We start from the raw sequence: 20,857 nt of genomic DNA on the forward strand, positions 1-20,857 counted from the left end.
GAAAACTTGACATTTTCATAAGAACAATAACTTGTTAAAATCATATGAATCACAAGGATTGCTTAAGTCTTATGCTTTTGCGATTTTTTTTTTACTTGCCAGAGTACTTTTCAGATCGTAAAGTAAAAGCATTTACAAAAAAGATTTTAATAGATTGTTTCTATTCTATTTTTGTATTCTTTCCTATTTGAATTTTCTTCCCTACATTTTAAGTTTATGACTATGCATAAATATCTTCTGTAGTTGCATATTTGTTCTTTGATATATTTTCTTTGTTACACTTCTGAAATTCTAGGTCCCTGTTAGACTCTAAATTTTTAAAAAAGAGACCTTTTTCTTTTTTGGATACAATTGTAGCAAGAAAATAACACAGATCTTCAAGTTAACAGTTCATTCAGTATCTCCTACCAAAGATCAGAAACCTAGATACTGTGTGTTCCTTCAAAGGACTGTCCCTTAACAGCAGGAACAATTCAAACAGTGGGCAAGACCAGAACAAAAGGCATATGATTTGTTTTTCCAGTTGAGGCTTAGCCAGAAGGATTTGAACCAACATCTTAGATTAAAGATTTGTTCCACAGAGGAGATGATGTTTGCTATCAATAAACAAGTGCTTTTTCATTCATCATTCCTCAGTCCAGATGTTGGTTCTTAATGGGAGCTGATTTTCTCACTTCCATTAGAAGGGCACCACTTGCTCTAAGATGTCTTCTTTACATAAAACCCTGCTTGAAATATGGTTTCTCCAGAGTTCTTACACTATTCTGTTAAATTTCTCAATCTTATAAATGCCCTAATGCCACAGGGACTTGATTTTTCTCCAGATAATGATTCTATCATTGCTTATAGCCTAATTCTATCAGCATGTGTCACTGGAAAAATTGCTTTGGCTGCCAAGCTTTCTGACCTTTTGCTCCATCTAAGCTTTGTTAGCATAAAAGTCCTGTTACCCAGAGTCAGAATCAATCAGAGAATTGTTCATTTAGTGATCAGAACTTTACCTCTTACCCTTTTATCTTTTCTTTAAACTTTCAGCTCTAAATCTGCCAGAGAAATTATGGCTTAAAGGAACAGTATCAACTTCTTTAGGCTGAAAGCTGATCACATTGTAGACACTTTGCAAAGAGTGAAATCCATGGTATCAATGTTTAACAACTTCTTCATTCATTTTATTCAGAAGAAAGGTCAGCCTATTACATAAGAAAATGCTGGGACCCAAATGTTTTTGACACCCTGTGGAAGAAGCTCTTAACTTATAATGCACCCAAAGAGAGTAAGAATTGACTTAACAATGGAGAGTCATCGCTAGCCACAGGGCCTTCTGCATGCAGGATGGCAGTAGAAGAAAGACCAATATGATCGAATGGTAGGGACAAAAATGCAGAAGCAGATGGAGCTCAGGGCTCTAGATGTACTGGAATGTAGTCACAAATGGAAATGGGGGGATAAGAACTTGACGGAACTGTGTCCAGCGATCAGCAGGACAGGAATAGGTGTCATCTGCAATTAGATGGAACTATGGGGAAAGAATGTGACTACTTTTCTCAGATTACATAATTAATTGCCAAAGAGTCCTCAATTTCAAATCTTTCAGTTGAATGGGACACAAATTTAAAACTTTCTAGCGTCACCTCATTAACAATAAGCTTACAGAAAAACTTAGGTCATAACTAAGTATTCTCCTTATGGAAAAAAAAAATGTAGTTATGTAAAAGACAAATGAGTTGAGCTTCAAACTTAAAAATTTTTGAATGTTCCTATTGTCCAGGCGGGTTGGGATTCTTGGCCAGCCATGCCAAGTCTGAACAAGCCCACTACTGTGCTGCGATGGAGAGAGAATCTCATCCATCCACCACCAAATATGCCGGAGAAATTCTCAGCCTAGAGCTCTGCGACATGCCCCTCAGGAGTCAGAGGGTCACATTAGAACTCTTTCTGTTGATTCATAGATAGCAAAGAGCCCCCTGGCTCTTGGGAAAGGCCAGAGTCTCTTAAATCTAGGAAAATTGGAAATGTGGAGCATGGGAGGGAGGCTCTGAGTAATGGCCATCATGCTTCTCATTTCAAATTGTTTTAATAGGGAATTTAAGTCCATTTCTTCGCTTACACTTGAATTTTTAAAATACTTGTATTTTCTCAGCCTGGGATTCCTTTACGGTCACCCACCTGTTCTTTATTTATTGTTAGTGTGACTCAGGAAATCAGATTTAATTTGATTCTTTAGAGACATAAATACTCTTGTTAGTAGGTGGAAGCCTTGTCTTACATAATCCTAATCACAGAACGTGGTCCCAGAAGTGCTAGGCTAGACCACAAGTGGACAAACTATACCCATGTGCCAAATCCAGCTCACCGGGTCAGTAGCGTTTCACTGGATACAGCCATGCCTATTTCTTCTTACATATTTTCCAGGGCTGGCTTCATGCTGCCCTTCATGGAATTTTTTCCTAGTGGAATACCTAGTGACACCCCAGAAATATAATGGGAAAGGCCTAGATGACCCAGGTAACTTAGCTTTTTGGAAGATGATAATGGAAATCCATTCCTAAAGTTCCAAACAACATAGCATTCAGACACAGTATTATCTAAGTTCCTTCCATTCTCTTGATCTCAGAAACTGATGAAGGCAGTGGTTTTCCCAGGCCTTTCCCAGTATATTTCTGGGGTGTTACTAGGTATTCCACTAGGAAAAAATTCCATGATCAGATGATTTTGGGATATGACTGGGTGAAAAAATGTGAAAGAGTTTTTACTGCAGACCTCTGAGTCCTTAATATGTCGATGTTTGTTTTGAGTCTTCAAAAGGAGGATGTAGAATCTCCTGAACCTACTTGATTGTGGAGCCCTTATTTCCAGGAACATCTCCTGGAACTAATGGTCTAGGGAACACACTTAAAGTTATCCCCAGCTCACCTAAGCTGCTTCCTGATCCTTGAAAATGCCCCAAAACAAAGGAAAAATGAAACATGCCTAAAGTGCCTAGAGAGAAACAATAGGCTTAAGGGGGAAAAAAGGTTTAGTTTTGAAAACCCAAGGGCCCAAAAAGAACGTTATATATTTTAATTTATTTATTTTTTACTTTTTATGGTGAAATTAGTTAATAAAATACAGTAAGTTTCAGGTGTACACTTTAACAGTAAGGCATATATGTATTTCATTGTGTGTTCACCGCCCACAGTTAGCTTTCTTTCTGTCACCACATATACATTATGTTTTCAATCCTAAAGGCTGAGAAGTAGAATATTCCAAACTTCAATTTTTTTAATAATCATGGTTATTTGTAAATATAAAAAGGTAAAGATAAGGAAGTCCACAACGACTTTTTTTTCCCCTTTATCCAATGGAAATGTGATATAGCAACACTGAGCAGGAGACCACCCGACACTTACATGGACACAGAAATAGCAATAACATTATTGAATGCTTGCTATGAGCCATACGCTCCTTGTAGCACTTAAGAATTAATTTATTTATCCTGAAAACAATCCTTATTAGGTAAAACTGTTGACTCAATTCCCTCACATAACTGGGGTGTGGGGAAGGTAGGGTTCACAGATAGGCAGCCTGAGATCACAACTTGTGTTCTGACCACACGCTGTACTACTTAAACTTGCTACTCAAGAACTTAGAGTATAATTGGCTAACAAAGGCGATGAAAAGAAAAACTAATGAAATGCTACAGGCCACAACATAGCTTTCTAGGTTTAGAGGATAGAGGTGTTGTGAGTGAAACTGGTTCTTGAGGATGTTTCATTAGAAAGTCTTGCATAGGTAAATCATAGCTTTTTACCCAAGAAAATGTTATAAAGATATTTGAGAGAGTATGAATTTGGTGTGCTTTGTCATCGTTGACATTTTTAGGAGGATTATTTTCTTTTTAGGGGCATGTGAATGTCCTTGCATGCTGGTACCAAAAATGAGGTTAGGGCCTCATTTGGCAAAGACAACTGAACTCCAGTTTTCAAGTTAACCCTGTGCTTGGTGCTGAGAATGGAAAAATGGTTTAAGATGTACCCTTGCCCTTGGAATCCTCAGTCTAGTTAAGGGAAATAAGATTCCAGGGATGGGGCAGGGGGAGGGGGGTTGTTTTGGTTTTGTAATTTTTTTATCCCCACCTTTTCCCAGAAAGGATTTAAGGCCAGAGATAAGATTTGTGTACAGGCTTTTGTTATTCAAACACTATATAAATACTCAGAAATGTCGAGTGTTGATATAAAAATGAGTTAGTTGCCTGAGATTTGGGACTCTAAGCCAGAGTTCAGTGACACAGGCAATGTGACAAGTAGCCTCAGCCACAGTCCACTGGCCACTTTTACTTTGTACCATTGGGCTCTATGTAAGGTGTCAGCTTCGCTGGGCCAGTGAGAGATTGGGACTTGAATGTCCCCCCCATGTTCTTTTACTCTGACATTTTATGAGCCTGTGCTCTTAGTCTGGGGTGGTTATCACAATGGTAGATACTCACAAGTTAGATTACACTTAGATGAAAGGCTTTGAACTAGATAGTTAGAATTCTCATAATCTCTTTCTGATTTAGATTTCATTTTATCAAGTTTATTGCATTTTGCCAAGTATTCATTCATCATTCTGTTATGTGACAGGGAAGGGCAAGGTATGTCATCAGCTGCTGTTAGTGTGTTGTATCTTAGGCCAGATGCCTCATGGTATCAAAGGTCACCTGAATTGTTTGTACTGGTAAGATCCAGAGGGAAGTCTGAGTAAGAGGAAGGCAGAAGCAGGATAGAGCTTAAGAACATAGTCTGGAGTTGCAAAGTGCTAAATTTAAATCCTGGCTCAGCCATTTCCCTGCTGTGAGACTTGGGGCAGGTAACCTATCCCACAGGGTTATTGTGAGGGTTAAATGAGATGATTGATGCATGTAAACCATTTATATAATGCCAAGCACAATAAGTGTTAACTTTTAAAATAATTATTGTGTACTATTACTATTATTGGAGTGATTTTACATGATGACAAAACTACAATAATTTTTTTTTTTTGTAAGATGGGACTTTAATCAGTATCTCTAAAAAGCCAGATGGACTTTTCATCTCAATTCTATGTATGAGAAGCAGGAAGGAAACAGCTGACATTAACTCAAGTACCTTATAGAAAGTCCTTCCTTGGCCTTCTAGATTTTAAGAAGTGGTCGGCAAGGGTTGAGGTAATGTAATGCATGTTTTGGAGGAAGCTGCTACAGTCTCTTTTAGAGCCATTGGTAAATGGTCATCAATGGTTGACACCTTCCCATTATAACAGTGACTGAGGTTTGTGATCTAGCAGATCAGCTAGCATTGCTGTTTTCCTTTCTAGCCTGTGACTGTGACCCAAGGGGTATTGAGACACCACAGTGTGACCAGTCCACTGGCCAGTGTATCTGCATCGAGGGTGTCGAGGGTCCACGCTGTGACAAGTGCACTCGAGGGTACTCGGGGATCTTCCCTGACTGCACTCCCTGCCACCAGTGCTTTGCTCTTTGGGACATGATTATTGCTGAGTTGACCAACAGGACCCAGAAGTTCCTGGAAAAAGCCAAGGCCTTGAAGATCAGTGGTGTGATCGGGCCTTACCGGGAGACTGTGGACTCAGTGGAGAAGAAAGTCAGTGAGATCAGAGACATCCTGGCCCAGAACCTGGCTGCAGAGCCACTAAAGAATATTGGGAATCTCTTTGAGGAAGCAGAGTAAGTAGTTAATGAGCCTGAGTAAGAATTCACAATATTATTTCAACTTAATAAATAAACAGCAAAGATGTCTTGGCACGGTGCTTCCATCAGGAGGTGTGATAAGCCCTGTGAGTGAAAACAGATGCTGGGCCTTTTATTTTCCGGCAGTCTTCACCCTGGGCATTGGGTTTGTGAATGTTGGCACATCACTGGGGACCAAAATCGTGGAGGCTGCAGTATAGAATGTATGCATGTTATATTCACAGGTCCTCTTTGCAAATAATCCTCTAAGAACAAGGGATTCGGAGACAAAGGATCCATAACGAAGTCACAGCTCAGTTACGGACTAGGCTCGTGAATGTGAATGACTCACTTATTCCTGAGCCCTTCTTCTCTCCTGTGGAGGAGGAGAAGATAATACTTGCCTTTACTTTACAGAACAACAAAAGGATTGATCTGTGAAATGGATAATGTAATTATTATTATGTTTCACTACTACCAAAGACACTCAATCTATTACCATAATAAGAATGCTATTTTCAAGTTATTTCTGCTGCTCAGCCGTTGGTCCACCAGAACAGTGCTTTATTCATCTAATTATGACATTTTTCTACAGTGGAAAATCTTCTTAGCCCTTCCTTAGGCAGTCACGTCTCTGATTGGATAGTGTTTATTTTGCCAATGAAAGCAGAGAGAATTGAGGTGAGTGATGCCTAACTTTGCAGGAATCATTTGTCTACTATTTTTCCTAGCCTTCTTTCTCCTCCTGCTGTTAGTCATTCCAACTACCTTTGCCAAAAAAAGAGCCCAGAAAAATAGCACAATGAGTTCTAGGCCAAAAGACAAAACAGAAAAAGGGGTGAAACATTTGAGTTTCCCCAAATACTATGGTTTTTTTATTACAGACTCACCATTTGGCATGAACAGGGGACTGTTTCATAGCTAAATCCTGTACACTGGAGTGATTTTACATGATGACAAAACTACAATAATTTTTTTTTTTTTTGTAAGATGGGACTTTAATCAGTATCTCTAAAAAGCCAGATGGACTTTTCATCTCAACTCTATGTATGAGAAGCAGAAAGAAAACAGCTGACATTAACTCAAGTACCTTATAGAAAGTCCTTCCTTGGCCTTCTAGATTTAAAGCAACTGGTCCCTTGATTTTAAACTTCAGGTTTTGTGCCCAGGACCACACAGTTGACCAGGGTGTTATGAAATGTCTACATGGGGCAATAATGCATTTAATGAGGAATTTTACCTCATCCAAAAGACTGCGGTGCAGCTCAGCCTCCTAACACATAACGACGTTTTGGAAGGCTGTGGTTTGAGTGCAAGCCCATTTAGGAAATGATTGCTGGCCTTGGTCTTATGCACCTAAGAGAGAACAAAAAAAATACGGTATCCCTTGAGAGTCTGCCAAATGAGAGATTACATTCCTAAAACAGCTCTGTGTCTACCCTCACTATTCAATTTACAATCAGAGAGATTGTAAGCATCTCTGAAAAACTAATTTCATTAATCTTTTTTCAACACAATATCTAAGGATGCATGTTTTAGAATCTAAAGTGGCACTATTTAAAAACATACAATGTTAGATTTGATTATTTTTAATTGTAACAGTGTATGAGACCTGAGAAGAAATGAAAGCCTTCTGTGAATCAACAGATTAATAAGAGCAACGCACAGAAAAAAGAAACTATATTATAATAGCCTCGGGAAAAGTCATTGGGTTCATAAAATGTAATTTAACCTGCAAATCCTTTTAAGTACTTTTTCTCTGAATTGGGTCATGGTATTATCTCACTCAGTCTTAGATATCATTTTTCTAATGGCCCCCAACCTTTCAATATATCTACATTTTCCCATTTTTTTATACTATTCTATCCCTGAGAAGATAATTATATTCAATTAGGTGACCCAGTGATACCCAGAGTTATGGTCTTCTCAAAGATTACTTTCACTATGATATGTACACACATGCACACTGTATACAAGTAGATCCCTAAAGTCCAGCTTTGGAGATACGAAGAGACAGAACAAAATGCAGTTGGGTTTAGATTCAGAATGAAATATTGTCAAAGCTAAATGTTTATCATATTTCATTCTCAGTCGATACTACCTTTTTTCTTATGAAAAACAAAAGGGTAGCTTGTCGATAGAAGGAGGCTCCTTTGATGGGCTTGCTCAAAGTGGGGACTGTATATAAGGTGGGGTGACTCCTGCTGACTTCTTGCTGGCTATGGGGCTTCCTTTCTCCATGTCCCATCTTGAAGGAGATCCCTGAAGTTCTCCTTCAGGTAAGAGCATTTTTGGCAGATGGCTGGGAGGCATAATTCTACATTGGAGTCATGTCCTTTGAGTTTGTGGGATTGTATGGGTTTTAAGCCACTTACATATAGAGCTGGAACTTCACACTCTGGACCCATGCTCATATTACAGCAGAAATTTGAAATCCTTCAAATGGCCCATCTGGTCCAACAGAGCCAAGTGGTGCTTCTATGTTTTTCTTCAGTCTTTGAAGAAAAATTGTTAGGTTTAATAACAGTCTCTTAATGATAAGGAGAATAAAACCAGTCCTGAGATAAATTGTTACCGACTACTTAATTGGTTTGAAATTAGAATTATGGATACAGTATTAGTAGAAAAAGTAAAATCGAGACTTCAAAATTCTCCTTTGGTTTATTTTTCTTGGGTGAACTTACCCTTCTCTTTACAGGAAACTAGCCAAAGATGTTATGGAAAAGATGGCTCAAGTAGAAGTGAAATTATCTGACACAGCTTCACAAAGAAACAGCACAGCCAAAGAACTAGACTCTCTACAAACTGAAGCAGAAAGCCTAGACAACACAGTGAAAGAGCTTGCTGAACAATTAGAATTTATCAAAAACTCAGATATTCGGGGTGAGCATTTTTTGTGCAAATACTCAATCCTGGACGATAGATTTAAACCATCTGTCTAACCTCTGTAATATAGTACTTTAAGAAAAAAATCCAAGTGATTTCTAATAATCTTAAAACTTTTTCTCATTGAGTCTTTGGCACAAATGAGGATTAAAGTCTCCATTTTATAAACATGGGACCTGGGCCACAGAGAGACTGAGAGACACAGCAGAGGTCCCAGGGAGCAAGCAGCCATAATTTCATTAGAAAGTCATCTGTTTCCTGATTTTTTTCACTTTGCGGTTTAACCTCCTTGACTTTTCTTGGAAAGGGGTGCATTTAAATAGTTAAGAAATTAAGTTGATAATTCTGCAAATCCTTTTACATTCAAGAATATTGCGTTGTCAGGAAATAATTTTGGCCACTCCTTCATTTATTGTTACCACAGGCTACATATAGACTCCTCCCCCAAAAAGCAAAAGAAATAAAGTAGAACTATGTCAGACCACACTATCCATCCTGTTTAATGCACGATTGCTTATTTTTTTGGCTAAATCCTTAAAGCTAGAATATGTCATGCTGTTTTATGTATATAATACTAGGCTTTTGAGTGGATCTAAATAGTTAAATGACTGAGAAAGGGAAAAATTAGCTGGACATGTGATCTATAGGTTGCCTGACGACAGCTATTTAGAAGTAACTGGAGGCTTGCCTGTGTAGAAACAATATCTGCATGGTTGACCTAATTTTCATCCAGATGTTTGGCATCATCCAGAACCCAAGTAGGTGCTGATGGGACAAAGTATATTTATTGATCATGAAAGTTATATTTCTTCATAAAGGTTTTATTTCTTGAATTTTAAAACAAAACCACTCAGTAAATTTAGTGCCGAAAGACACCAAAAACAGACATGGCTTGATGAGGAGAGTGAGTACGAGGGGACTAACTGTGGGTAACTGCACTTCGTGCCCTAGGAGCCGTGGACAGCATTACCAAGTATTTCCAGGTGTCTCTAGAGGCAGAGGAGAGGGCAAATGCCTCCACCGTGGATTTTAACAGCACAGTGGAGCAGTCGGCACTCACTCGCGACAGAGTAGAAAACTTGATGTTGGAGCGAGAATCCCAGTTCAGGGAAAAACAAGAGGAACAGTCTCGCCTTCTGGATGAGCTGGCAGGCAAACTACAAAGTCTAGACCTTTCAGCAGCTGCCGAAATGGTAAGGTTGGAGGTTTGTCCTTAAGGCTGTCTATCAGCGGTATAGGAGAAAAAACACCCTGCTTTGTTTTTAATGTTGTTCATTCACTCTGAAAATGAATGAGCAGGAATGAAACTCCCAGTCTGGTCTCTGGACCACAGTATGGGGTATCCATGACCAAGCCAGATTAAAAACAAGCGTATGTGTGTTATCTTCCTTCTCTTCAAGCGGCTTCTCTGTGGTCCAGCCAGAGAATCCTGACTACTCTTCCATACTGTTGAACTGACTCATTTATTTCCGATTTGCACTTGATCCTTTTTATACTATAGACGTTTCTTTGTTCTGTTTTGAAGCGCAAATTCCATTGCAGTGGATCAATTCAAAATCATTCTGAGAAGGATTTCCTAAAAAATTAAAGGGAGCTAAAGAATTTTTTCCATGGGTGTTAGTAAAATGTTCCTTTGTTCCAGTAACTTTACCTGGTGAAGATTAACCCTGAGACCAGCCTAGAAAGTACATTTATTTCCCAAAAGCTTTTGAAAAGTAACCCTGGAGCCAAATGAAACTGAGTAGTGACTTTACTGAAAATCAGGCAGAAGGCCAGAAAACCCCAGATTAAGCCTCTTTATTCCTCTTGATTCTTTATTGTTTTATATGGAAGAGCACCTGAGAGAATTTAGAGAGCATTTTTTTATGGACTTTTATTTTATAAGGCTTATGCTCTCTTAGCTTAGAAAAGAGGAACAGTAAAAAATTGGGGCGGGGGGGGGTGCGGGGGAGAGGTGAATAGATAGAAGACCATGAAGAGTTCTGACTTCATTAGTTTTGTCTTGGTGATAGTTCTCCCTCCTGACTCCTTCCCCATTACCCCTTTCTCTGAAATATACAAAAACACAGTCTGTACTATACTGTGACAAATGGATGCTTACAATATATATTCATTATCTTAATAAACTTTATAGCATCTAGTGGAAGTAGGGAGTAAGTAGTCCTCCTGTCACTATTTAATAGAAAGAGAAATGGAGGCCCAGAGCAATATGTAAATTGTGCCTAACAGGAGGCAGAGTTGTTATACTGAAGCATGGAATGCCGATTCTTTCACTCTTTCCTTTCAGTCTTGATTCCTTCCTTACAGATTCCAATAAAAACCAGTAATCACTGCAAACTAAAATGAAAAGCATTAAGCATGCTTTTCAACAGACAAGGTATCTGGGGACGGGTTGGCCGATGGGCTGGTTCCTCTGTCCCTGTGAGTGGTGCTGTACCATGCTCACTTTCTGAACTGATGAGCTAATTAGGGATTAGCCAGCTTCTTCTAGCCTTGTTGTATGTTTGTCTTTGTTAATTATCCTATGAGAACTCCATACTGCCACTCTTTGGGTAGACAGAGATTTTTGTCCCTTTGTGTTTTTTCAAGTGCCATCAGTTCTTTGTCTTTGTGTCTGTTTAGCCAGACCTAAGCTGATTTTTTTCATGCCTGCTGGAATAAAACAGATCTAGTGTGCTTTCATATTGTTTTTAGAAAGCACCCCTGAGGTCTTATCCTGTGCTTGATTAAAGCTCATGTTCTTCTATAGGACACAGAATAAATTTTATTTTTTCAAGATTTTATGTAGAGTGACCCTGTTTTCCTAACTAGATAGGAAGTTACTAATGGGCTTTTTATGTCACCGTATTCACCAAAACACTTAACATGTTGCTAGTCTAAAAAGGTTTTCAGTACCTGTTTGTATTTTTAAATCCAACTGGTTAGAATAAAGGGGAAGCGTTCTGTGGCTCTCATACAGACAGACTTCAACTCGTTATAGCAGATAATGTTTGCACCCTGTACAGAGTCCATATGGTATTCCAGTTCAATAGGGCAGAAACTATTGACGAAGGTTTTAAATTTTTGGTGTTTCCTTAGAAATAAACAGGTTAGCTTATTCCTAAACTCTTTGCTCCTTTCTCCATCCCAAACCCTGTTTTCAAGCACCCTTGCCGAGGACCACCTACACACTCCCTGGGGCCACCCAGGCACTGCACAGATGTTTTGCTGCAGCAGATTCACTCTCTGAACCTTGTGCCTGTTCCTTGGCTTGTTGTAGACCTGTGGAACGCCTCAGGGGGCCTCCTGTTCCGAGACTGAATGTGGCGGCCCAAACTGCAGAACTGACGAAGGACAGAAGAAGTGTGGGGGGCCTGGCTGTGGTGGTCTGGTCACTGTTGCACACAGTGCCTGGCAGAAAACCATGGACTTTGACCAAGATGTCCTGAGCGCCCTAGCAGAGGTCGAACAGCTCTCCAGGATGGTAATTCCGTGGATGGCTTCAGTTTTTATTGTTGGTTTGCTTTTGGTTTTGGACTACAGGATCTGAAAGGAAGAAATCGATTCTAAGTGCTGACTAAAATAAAAAGAGCATTTCATATCAAGTATGAAAGTTCAAGTTTTTGTGAGATCAAGGAAAGAGATGAAGAGGTTTTATTCATAGTTTAAGAATTTGCTTTCTTCTCGTGATAGTAATTTGAGACAACCACGTTACTTACATTGGCCCAAGGTTATAAATATATCCAGCTGTACTACAAAAATTCTATACTAAGCAATTGAGAGTTTATGCTAAAGTGATACATGAAGTATTATTAATACTAACTTCATATTCACCGAAGTACTTATGTTGGTACCTGAGAAAAAAACAAGGAACATTTTATAAATACCAAATGTTTTGGATAAGTTAAAAACTAGAAAAAAATTTATATGCCAGTCCAATCTGTATAAGAATACTGTATTGGAATCTGTATACTGAATACTTAGTCTGTATAGGAATATAATCCGTTGAATGGGAGGCATTTGTTTCTAAAAGCCGTGATTCCAAATTCTTAGTTTTTTATCATCATTTTTGGATCATTTATAATATCTGGTCTGCTTTATAAACAATGAAGTTGTTCCCTGGCTAATTTATTCCTCATATTTAGGTCTCTGAAGCAAAATTGAGGGCAGATGAGGCAAAACAGAATGCTCAAGATGTTCTGTTGAAAACCAGTGCTACCAAAGAAAAAGTGGACAAGAACAATGAGGAACTGCGAAATCTGATCAAGCAGATCAGAAACTTTTTGACCCGTAAGGATTTTTCTCATTTTACTTTTAGACATTTCTTCCTGTCTTGGAATATCAAACGATTTTATAAGAGTCTGTGTTTGAGAGGCCATAATTCAAATCTGCAACTTTTTGATAAAAGCAATTTCTGGCAGAGAATAAGGTAACATTTCCAAATTTAAAAAACAAAAAAATCCATGTAAAATATTTCCATTTCTTAAAGTAGTTTATATGTGTATGTCAAAAACCTCAAATTTTATGCAGATAAAGACACACCTGATGTGATACCCAAGTAGCAAATCGAGAAGTGAAAGCAAATCATATACTGTGAGAACTGAATTTAGAATTTGTTAGAGATTACATATAATGTCATTAGAACCTTAACTTGAAGTAGCATTTATTTTGGCATTGCCCCTAAAACTTTGTTATTTACAGGATATTTTACTTATGGTTAGACAGTTCTGTGTTTTTTATTGTTGTTTTTGTTTAGTTTTAGAGAAAGAAAATCTCTAGATCTGTGGTCTAGCGTATAAGAATTGCTGGTCAGTTCGAGTATTATCAGTAAGGATGGTTTTGCCTGCAAGTTACAGAAAACTCTCACCTGAAATGGACTTACTCAAAAAGATGTGTAACACATAACAAGAAGTTCAGCAGTAGGATAGCTCCATGGTTCTGAGACCCATGTACTTTTTGTCTTTCTGTTCTGCCATTTTAAGCATATCACCTTTGCTCTCAGGCTAGCTCCTCCTGGTTACAAGGTGGCTGCCCAAGTTCTAGACTTCACAGAAAGACACGGAAATATCTAATGAAAGAAGAGACCACCTATTCCTTTCTTGTATCTTTAAAAGAAGGAAATCTTCCCCAGAACCCTTTGAGCAGTCATCTCCATAAATCACACTGGTCAGAAATGTGTCTCATGCCCATGCATAAATGTCACAGGCAAACAGAATGAGACTACCCTATATGGCAGACTAATCAGGATTTATGTGGACATCACTCATTCATAGGGTCACCAAGAGCTAGAGCCGACTAAAGGCCACATAACAAATACAATCAGGATTTATCTCTGAGTTGATAAGCTTACTTTACCTTAGAGGTAGACACCTAAACAAAATCAGAGAGGAATGGCTAATAAATAAGGAGCTAACAGTATTTGCTAAAAATACCTTATGGAATATCCTGTGCAAGCCATAATTCGATGATATATTTTCCTATACTTAAATCTTTGGGGGTCCATTTTTATGTTCTTTGAGTTAAAAAAAAAAAATTAAAATTAATGACCTACCCTCTTTTTGTTTTTTTGTTTTATTCTTTTTTTTTCTACCTTTTACATTTGCCATTTGAAACTCCTTGGCTTCTGATAACTACACTTTCCTGATTCTCTTGCTTCTGACTGGATTTTTCTCTTGTAATTTCCTGAGTTCAGATCACTCATAAGGAATAGCAGCTCTTTATATCTGCATTTACAGTAGTTTCCTAGCTACTTTTTTCAGCCTCAGTTGAAAGTGTTCATTGCCTGTTGGGATCAAGTCCCAGCTTTCCTACCCTGGCCTCTACTGTGTTCTATAATCTGAACCATTCACTCCACTCAACTTTCAAGTAACAGGCTCTGCCCATACTGTTTTTCTACCCAAAGATGTCTTTTTTTTCTTTTCAAGTATTACTATACTTCAAAACCTGGTTAGCTCCTCATCCTCCGTGAAGACTTTCCCAACTACCCCAGCCTACAACAAATTCCCCAGTAGTACTATTGTCTGATTACTTTCTTATGTGTGGGTCTCATCTCCCTACTTAATTAGATTATAAGCTCTTAAAAAGAAAGTGCATTTGTCTTGGCGTAACCCCCACTGTGCTATTCACTTAGTGGATGACCAGTAAGTGGTTGAATGCGTAAACTATGATTTTCACTTCTTTACGGGAACATCTTTGCTTTTAACAGAGGATAGTGCTGATTTGGACAGCATTGAAGCAGTTGCTAATGAAGTATTGAAAATGGAAATGCCTAGCACCCCACAGCAGTTACAGAACTTGACAGAAGATATTCGTGAACGAGTTGAAAGCCTTTCTCAAGTGGAGGTTATTCTACAGCAAAGTGCTGCTGACATTGCCAGAGCTGAGATGCTGTTAGAAGAAGCCAAAAGAGCCAGGTATTTGAAGACTATGGCATTTAGGGGCTTATGTTGTGTATCTAGCATGCAGTGAAAAGGTATTTCCTTAAGCAGTGAAAATTTCTAAGAGTGACCTATGTAAGTCTCTTTGGATCATTTCAGGAAGTCTGTTTTTAAAAGAAATATTCTTTTCTGAAAGGAATACCTTTTTCAAGTTCACATATATTTCCTCATTCTTTTACTTAGCAAAAGCGCAACAGATGTTAAAGTTACTGCAGACATGGTAAAGGAAGCTCTGGAAGAAGCAGAAAAGGCTCAGATCATAGCAGAGAAGGCAATTAAACAAGCAGATGAAGACATCCAAGGAACTCAGAACCTACTGACTTCAGTAAGATATTACAATCATTATTATATATGAGAGAAAATACTTGCACATACTCTTTCATCAGAAAAGTACATTTATTTGATAGTTACCTTTGAAAATTCTTACAACTGAACATTAAAGGATAAATCTTAACTATTCCCTTAGCACAGATGCTAAAAGTGAGATTTTCAAGGAAGAAATAGGTGTTTGAAGACATTGGAACATTAATACCCCTTCCATTTTCACCCCCACAAAAGGTTAAGATAAAAAGTTTCCTGTTCTTTCAAGAAATCACATAGTCTCTATTCAGTAGTTTGAAGTGTATTTATTTTGAAGTCCCATGTTAGAAAACTGTTATAAAGCACCCCAGAAGCAACTACATGATTAAAACCAGTATCTCAAGAATTATGAGGTGATCATTCACAAAAATTTAACTATAGTTTTAAAAACAACTAGAAAGCAACAAAGGTCAAAATGGACATTGCTTCCAATGTCCATTTTAGAGGAACTTAATGGAGATCTAAACAATTTGGTGTGTTCAGAATGCATAGAAAACTTAATTTTTTTAATAAGCAGAATGCTCTTAGAGTCTACCAAATATATTAGTCACCCAACAATTTTTCATATGCATTTAATGCTTTATTCTAAAAATCCTCTTCTCTCTTAAAAGTAAAGCAAACATAGTCCTATTTTTTTAAAAAAATCAGTTCTATAAGCAAATTTTTTTTCCTTCCAACTTTAGCAAAGTTCTTTTCTTTTATCAAATTTGGTGAAGAAATTGATAACTCTTCTAACATCTCCCCATCTTCTCAGAATATCCTTTTAAATTAGATGCACCCAAGTACTGTCGGCCTTCTCAGGCCAACAACCCCTTAATGTTTAAAACTTGATGGTTTTCAACCTGATTTCTAATCGTTAGTTGATACAAACCTGTCTCCCCTGTTCCATTGCTCTCAGTAAAGTAAGGCCCAGTAGTTCATCAGCCACTTTCCCTTTCCTAAATTTTGAGAATATACAAGGCTTTCTCTTAAGCCTTGTGCAAGTTTAGAAAATTACGTTTTCTCACCAGACTGTGTTCTAACCCTTTAATCATTTTGGTTTTTCTGTGTCTTAAGTTTTTCAAATTGCTCAGTTTGCTAACATTTAAGAGAAATGTATTTTAGTGACTTTTTAAAAGTTACCCTATTTTGAAAAGAAAGTTAGAAAATATTAATCTTGATGATGGTTGTTTCTCAGGGACCCTAAGGGGCAGGAAGTGTTTTGGATTAGCGATAAGAAACTAAGAGACTCTCAGATGAGAAATTTTCTTCTTTAAATAACCTTATTTATAGTTTCCATCTCACGATCCTATAAGTATCTCTTCAAAGTGTATTCCTGATCTCTGTGTCTTCAGTAATTAGCTGAAAACACTAAAATTAACTTTCCAGGTAGTTCTGAAATGTCGTAACCTCCAGTAATAGAGTTTCATTTAAAGTTGAGAGAAAAGACTAAAGGTAACTCGAAGTTATAATTTTCCCACCCACATTAATTTGGCAGATTATGTGGAAATAACTCTTCTCACATCTGCTTATTTGTGATCATTGGCCAAAGTCTGCAGATGTCTTTAACTGCTTCTCAACATATTAAGTTGCCTGGTAGTGGTTTACTGTAAGGAGACATTTTATGTGAATTTCATCCCAGATCACCAGAAGCATCAAAAGAATAAAGTTAATACGTTGAGATGTAGCAAAAACCATTTAAAGTTGGATACTTTACTTAAGCTTTCTTGAAATTAAATTTTCTTTTTAGTAATTACTTTGGGTCTAGAATAAAATGGAATAGTGGCCTTTTTAATCTTCCTCTAAACTTGTATTCATAGCACTTCCTATTCTTAAATTAATGGTGTGCTGGATGATTGACATTATACTTTCAGATTGAGTCTGAAACAGCAGCTTCGGAGGAAACTCTATTCAATGCCTCCCAACGCATCAGTGAGCTAGAGAGGAATGTGGAAGAACTTAAACGGAAGGCTGCCCAAAACTCTGGGGAGGCAGAATATATTGAAAAAGTAGTATATACTGTGAAACAAAGAGCAGAAGATATTAAGAGGGTAAGTAAATCTTTGTATCTTCACAGTAGGTTGATAAAGGAGCAACTAGTCTCTTCACTGCCTTCCTTGGAATTAATAAGGGACACGGGCTTAACATAGTCATGAGAAACAGCGCTAATGACCTGTTTGGACATAGATAGCAGTCTTTGGAGACACAGATGAAAAAGAACTGGAGTGGATCTGAAAGTATCCAATAAGCATGACCTAGGCCCTCAAATCCAAACTTGGCTAAGGATTTGGAAAAATGAAATAACTTAGTGGCGGAAGTGTTAAAAGAAGCATATTAAGCATGTATTTCTGCATTAAACAGGAAGATCTTTACAGCATACAGGAATTTCCTGGCCATTTAAGAAATCTTTAAAAGCAGGTTAGAAAAAACTTTATACATAGAGTTCATAACAGAGAACATCTAATAGGAGGGAGCCAACATCTCACCCCTACGCACTCATTTTGAATTTACCATCCCTTGCTTCTCTATGGAAGTTACTCTTATTTTGCAGAGAAAATCTCACAAGACCCAAATTTTTCACTAGAAGCCAAGTTCAAACACACGTTCAGTCTCTAAATTTGTATAAGCTTATTTCCAAAGAAACCTTTTTAAACTTTTGGGGAGAGTGTTAAAACTGTTAAATGTATAGTAGGGAGTTATAAACTGGTAAGTCAAGATTTCTCTGGCATTACTTTGGCTTTTGGGCATTACATAACAATGACTACCCTACACCTCTGGGTTGGGGAAGAGAACAAAACAATAAGACAAGTTTATTGCCATATCTCTTTTCCACTATGTAGTTTCCTGCGGTTCTGTAAGTAGTCTTCTTACAGAACATTTTGCATGCATAACATTTAATTGTCGAAAAGAGGAACAAAACCCCTTGACGTGAAATTCCTATTATCGATGGCTATTATTTAAAGTGTCTCAAAAGAATAACTTGCAACCATCTTTCCAAACCCACAAGTTTTTCCTCTCAACCACCCCACATATGCTAGCTACATCCTTGCACTTTCATTAAATCTACCTTTTCCCTCTGATTTCCTGATACCAAGTTTCTACAAACCCTAAATTAGTCAAGAATCCAGATGGTCCTCCATCCATTTCTTCAAAATGGGCCTTTTCTGAAGTCTAAATATTTGGTTCTAGCACATGTACTTTTGAGAATATCAGTTCCTCCCTACAGTCTCCATAGAAAAGTGCTGATCAGTAGAAGAGAAAAAGGGCTCAGCGCTAGAGACCTGCTGCAACTCCAAAGTGTCTGAAATCTTGCTTTTAAAAATCATGGCAATGTTATAATTCCTATTCCAATGTTTTCAATAATTTACTACTGAATAGTTTAAAGCCCAAGTACCCTTGATGATGGATGGCTCTTAATCCAGAATGCTTGCTGTGCAAGTAACATCTATATGATCGAAGCTTGCCATTATACTACATACTGCTCTTAAATGTTAATTACTGATGCTAATATTATCACCGCTTTGTGTCTAAATGTGGAACTGCAGACTCTAGATGGTGAACTTGATGAAAAGTACAAGAAAGTAGAAAATTTAATTGCCAAAAAAACTGAAGAGTCAGCTGATGCCAGAAGGAAAGCTGAAATGCTACAAAATGAAGCAAAAACACTTTTGGCTCAAGCAAACAGCAAGCTGCAACTCTTAAAAGGTAGATCTTTTCATTTAGATTCCTGCTTTCATAAGGAATTTTAAAATTAATGTATCCGTAGAGGTTTATCTAAAGGGTGAAAATCTATTCACTTTGTCTTAGGCACTTAATAGAGTCTTATAAGCAAAGAGTCAGTAGTAGATTTTGAGATCAGAGTATAAATTGCTCAGACTTTCTCTTTATCTTCCACAGATTTAGAAAGAAAGTATGAGGACAATCAAAAATATTTAGAAGATAAAGCTCAAGAATTAGTAAGACTGGAAGGAGAAGTCCGTTCACTCCTAAAGGATATAAGCCAAAAAGTGGCTGTCTATAGCACCTGCTTGTAATGGAGGGCTATACGATGACTGAGGTGACCAAAGTAAAATTGCTATATTTTAAAAACTGACTCAATGATCTTCAGAGTAAAACTCTTTGCCAATTTAGTGTTTTTAATTGCCACCTTGTGTATGGAGTTAAATAAAGTACAGTGCTTTTGTATAAATATATATTTAGCTAATTCTTAAATTGTTACTTATGCTGATTTAGTGTTCACGAATCTCTTGAACGAAGAGTGTTATTGTCACTGTAAAGATAGATTTATAAACAAATTGATTGCCTCCATAGAGATCCTACTTTATTATATCTATAAACAAACTATTACTCATCTATTTACTAAGTCAATATCCTCCACAATTCCAACCCAAAATCATCTCCCAGTGATTTCTGGATATAGAACCTGAGCTACCTTCACTATTTCAGTGATTGCTCATTTTCTCAAATCTCCAAAACTCACAAGTATTCCTTGCTCTAGTAAAGAGAACAAAATGCAACACTTTTTAGAAAATTGTGGCTTTTAAGTACTACCATCTAGAATAGGGCTAGGATTGCTGAGGGGAAGGTTTAAATTAAATCAGGCCAGTTTATAGACACTGCTCCTGCCAACTGAGCAGTGCTACTCAAAATATAGAATGATGCTGTATTTGCTTTTATATTATATTTGATTTCACAAACCAAAGTTCTCTGCTATGATCTGTGAGGCCAAATCAATTAGATAGTAATTACTTAATTCTACAGAATAACAAAAATAGCTGAAATACAATTGCCAAACCTATCAACTTTATAGTAGAGCCATCTGGGTAACAGGCCAGGCCTAAGTGGTTTTTTCACACATTCTTCTTAGAGCAAGACTATTCTGTGTACCACTTAACAACCACCCACATATCCAACACAGCTGCATTTGAAGCTGGGCCTGAATGAAAGTTATCTAAACAGCTGTAATTTAAACAATAAGGCAACTTCCCTCTGGTTCAAGGCAATCATTTGTCACTTTTGTTTAGGTAGGAATCCCTAGTAACTAACAAAGTGGTCATACCCAAGCATCATCTACTGAGTCTCTTTTTTCCCAAGTATTTTACTTAAATTATAGAAACCTTCACTACTCACCATTCCTTTTCAGCTAAATAACTAAAGATCTCACTTTAAAATTACTAACTTCAATCAGTTTAGTGAACTGAACAAGTAACAGCCCCAACCTTCAGAAGCTAAGAAAATATCAAGAATTTAGTAAACAACAGTATGCGAACGTTTAAAAACGTTTTATACCTTGAATTTCATTCCCACCCAGATCAATTTTCATTCTCATATTAAATGGGAACCCTTAAAGTTGGACTTAATGATTATTCTGTTTCTCTATAGCTAGAATTTCATATTAAGTTATATTTTACTATTCCCTAATTAGAAACTTTTTCCCTAGAGTAGGGAACAGGTTTGAGATCTAAATAAACTAGCACTTCACATAATATCAGATTTTAAAAAGATGCGGAGTCATTTCCAATAACGGCAA

At 37.4% G+C, this 20,857-nt stretch overlaps 1 protein-coding gene across 1 annotated transcript in view; it reads left to right on the plus strand.

Moving 5' to 3' along the window:
• The window catches only part of LAMB1 (laminin subunit beta 1), a 61,595-nt gene extending 41,960 nt beyond the window's left edge, over positions 1-19,635 (plus strand). Inside the window, exons 25-34 of the mRNA XM_016126837.2 lie at positions 5,314-5,683; positions 8,385-8,569; positions 9,524-9,765; positions 11,832-12,035; positions 12,697-12,841; positions 14,757-14,964; positions 15,172-15,313; positions 17,202-17,378; positions 18,873-19,032; positions 19,225-19,635. Of these exons, the coding sequence (XP_015982323.2) occupies positions 5,314-5,683; positions 8,385-8,569; positions 9,524-9,765; positions 11,832-12,035; positions 12,697-12,841; positions 14,757-14,964; positions 15,172-15,313; positions 17,202-17,378; positions 18,873-19,032; positions 19,225-19,361 (1,970 nt within the window). The 3' untranslated portion in view covers positions 19,362-19,635. The remainder of the gene's footprint in view (positions 1-5,313; positions 5,684-8,384; positions 8,570-9,523; positions 9,766-11,831; positions 12,036-12,696; positions 12,842-14,756; positions 14,965-15,171; positions 15,314-17,201; positions 17,379-18,872; positions 19,033-19,224) is intronic.
• The last annotated feature ends 1,222 nt before the right edge of the window (positions 19,636-20,857 follow it).

This window comes from Rousettus aegyptiacus, unplaced genomic scaffold, assembly GCF_014176215.1.
Source record: "Rousettus aegyptiacus isolate mRouAeg1 unplaced genomic scaffold, mRouAeg1.p scaffold_m13_p_13, whole genome shotgun sequence".
In the NCBI taxonomy this organism is placed as follows: domain Eukaryota; kingdom Metazoa; phylum Chordata; class Mammalia; order Chiroptera; family Pteropodidae; genus Rousettus; species Rousettus aegyptiacus.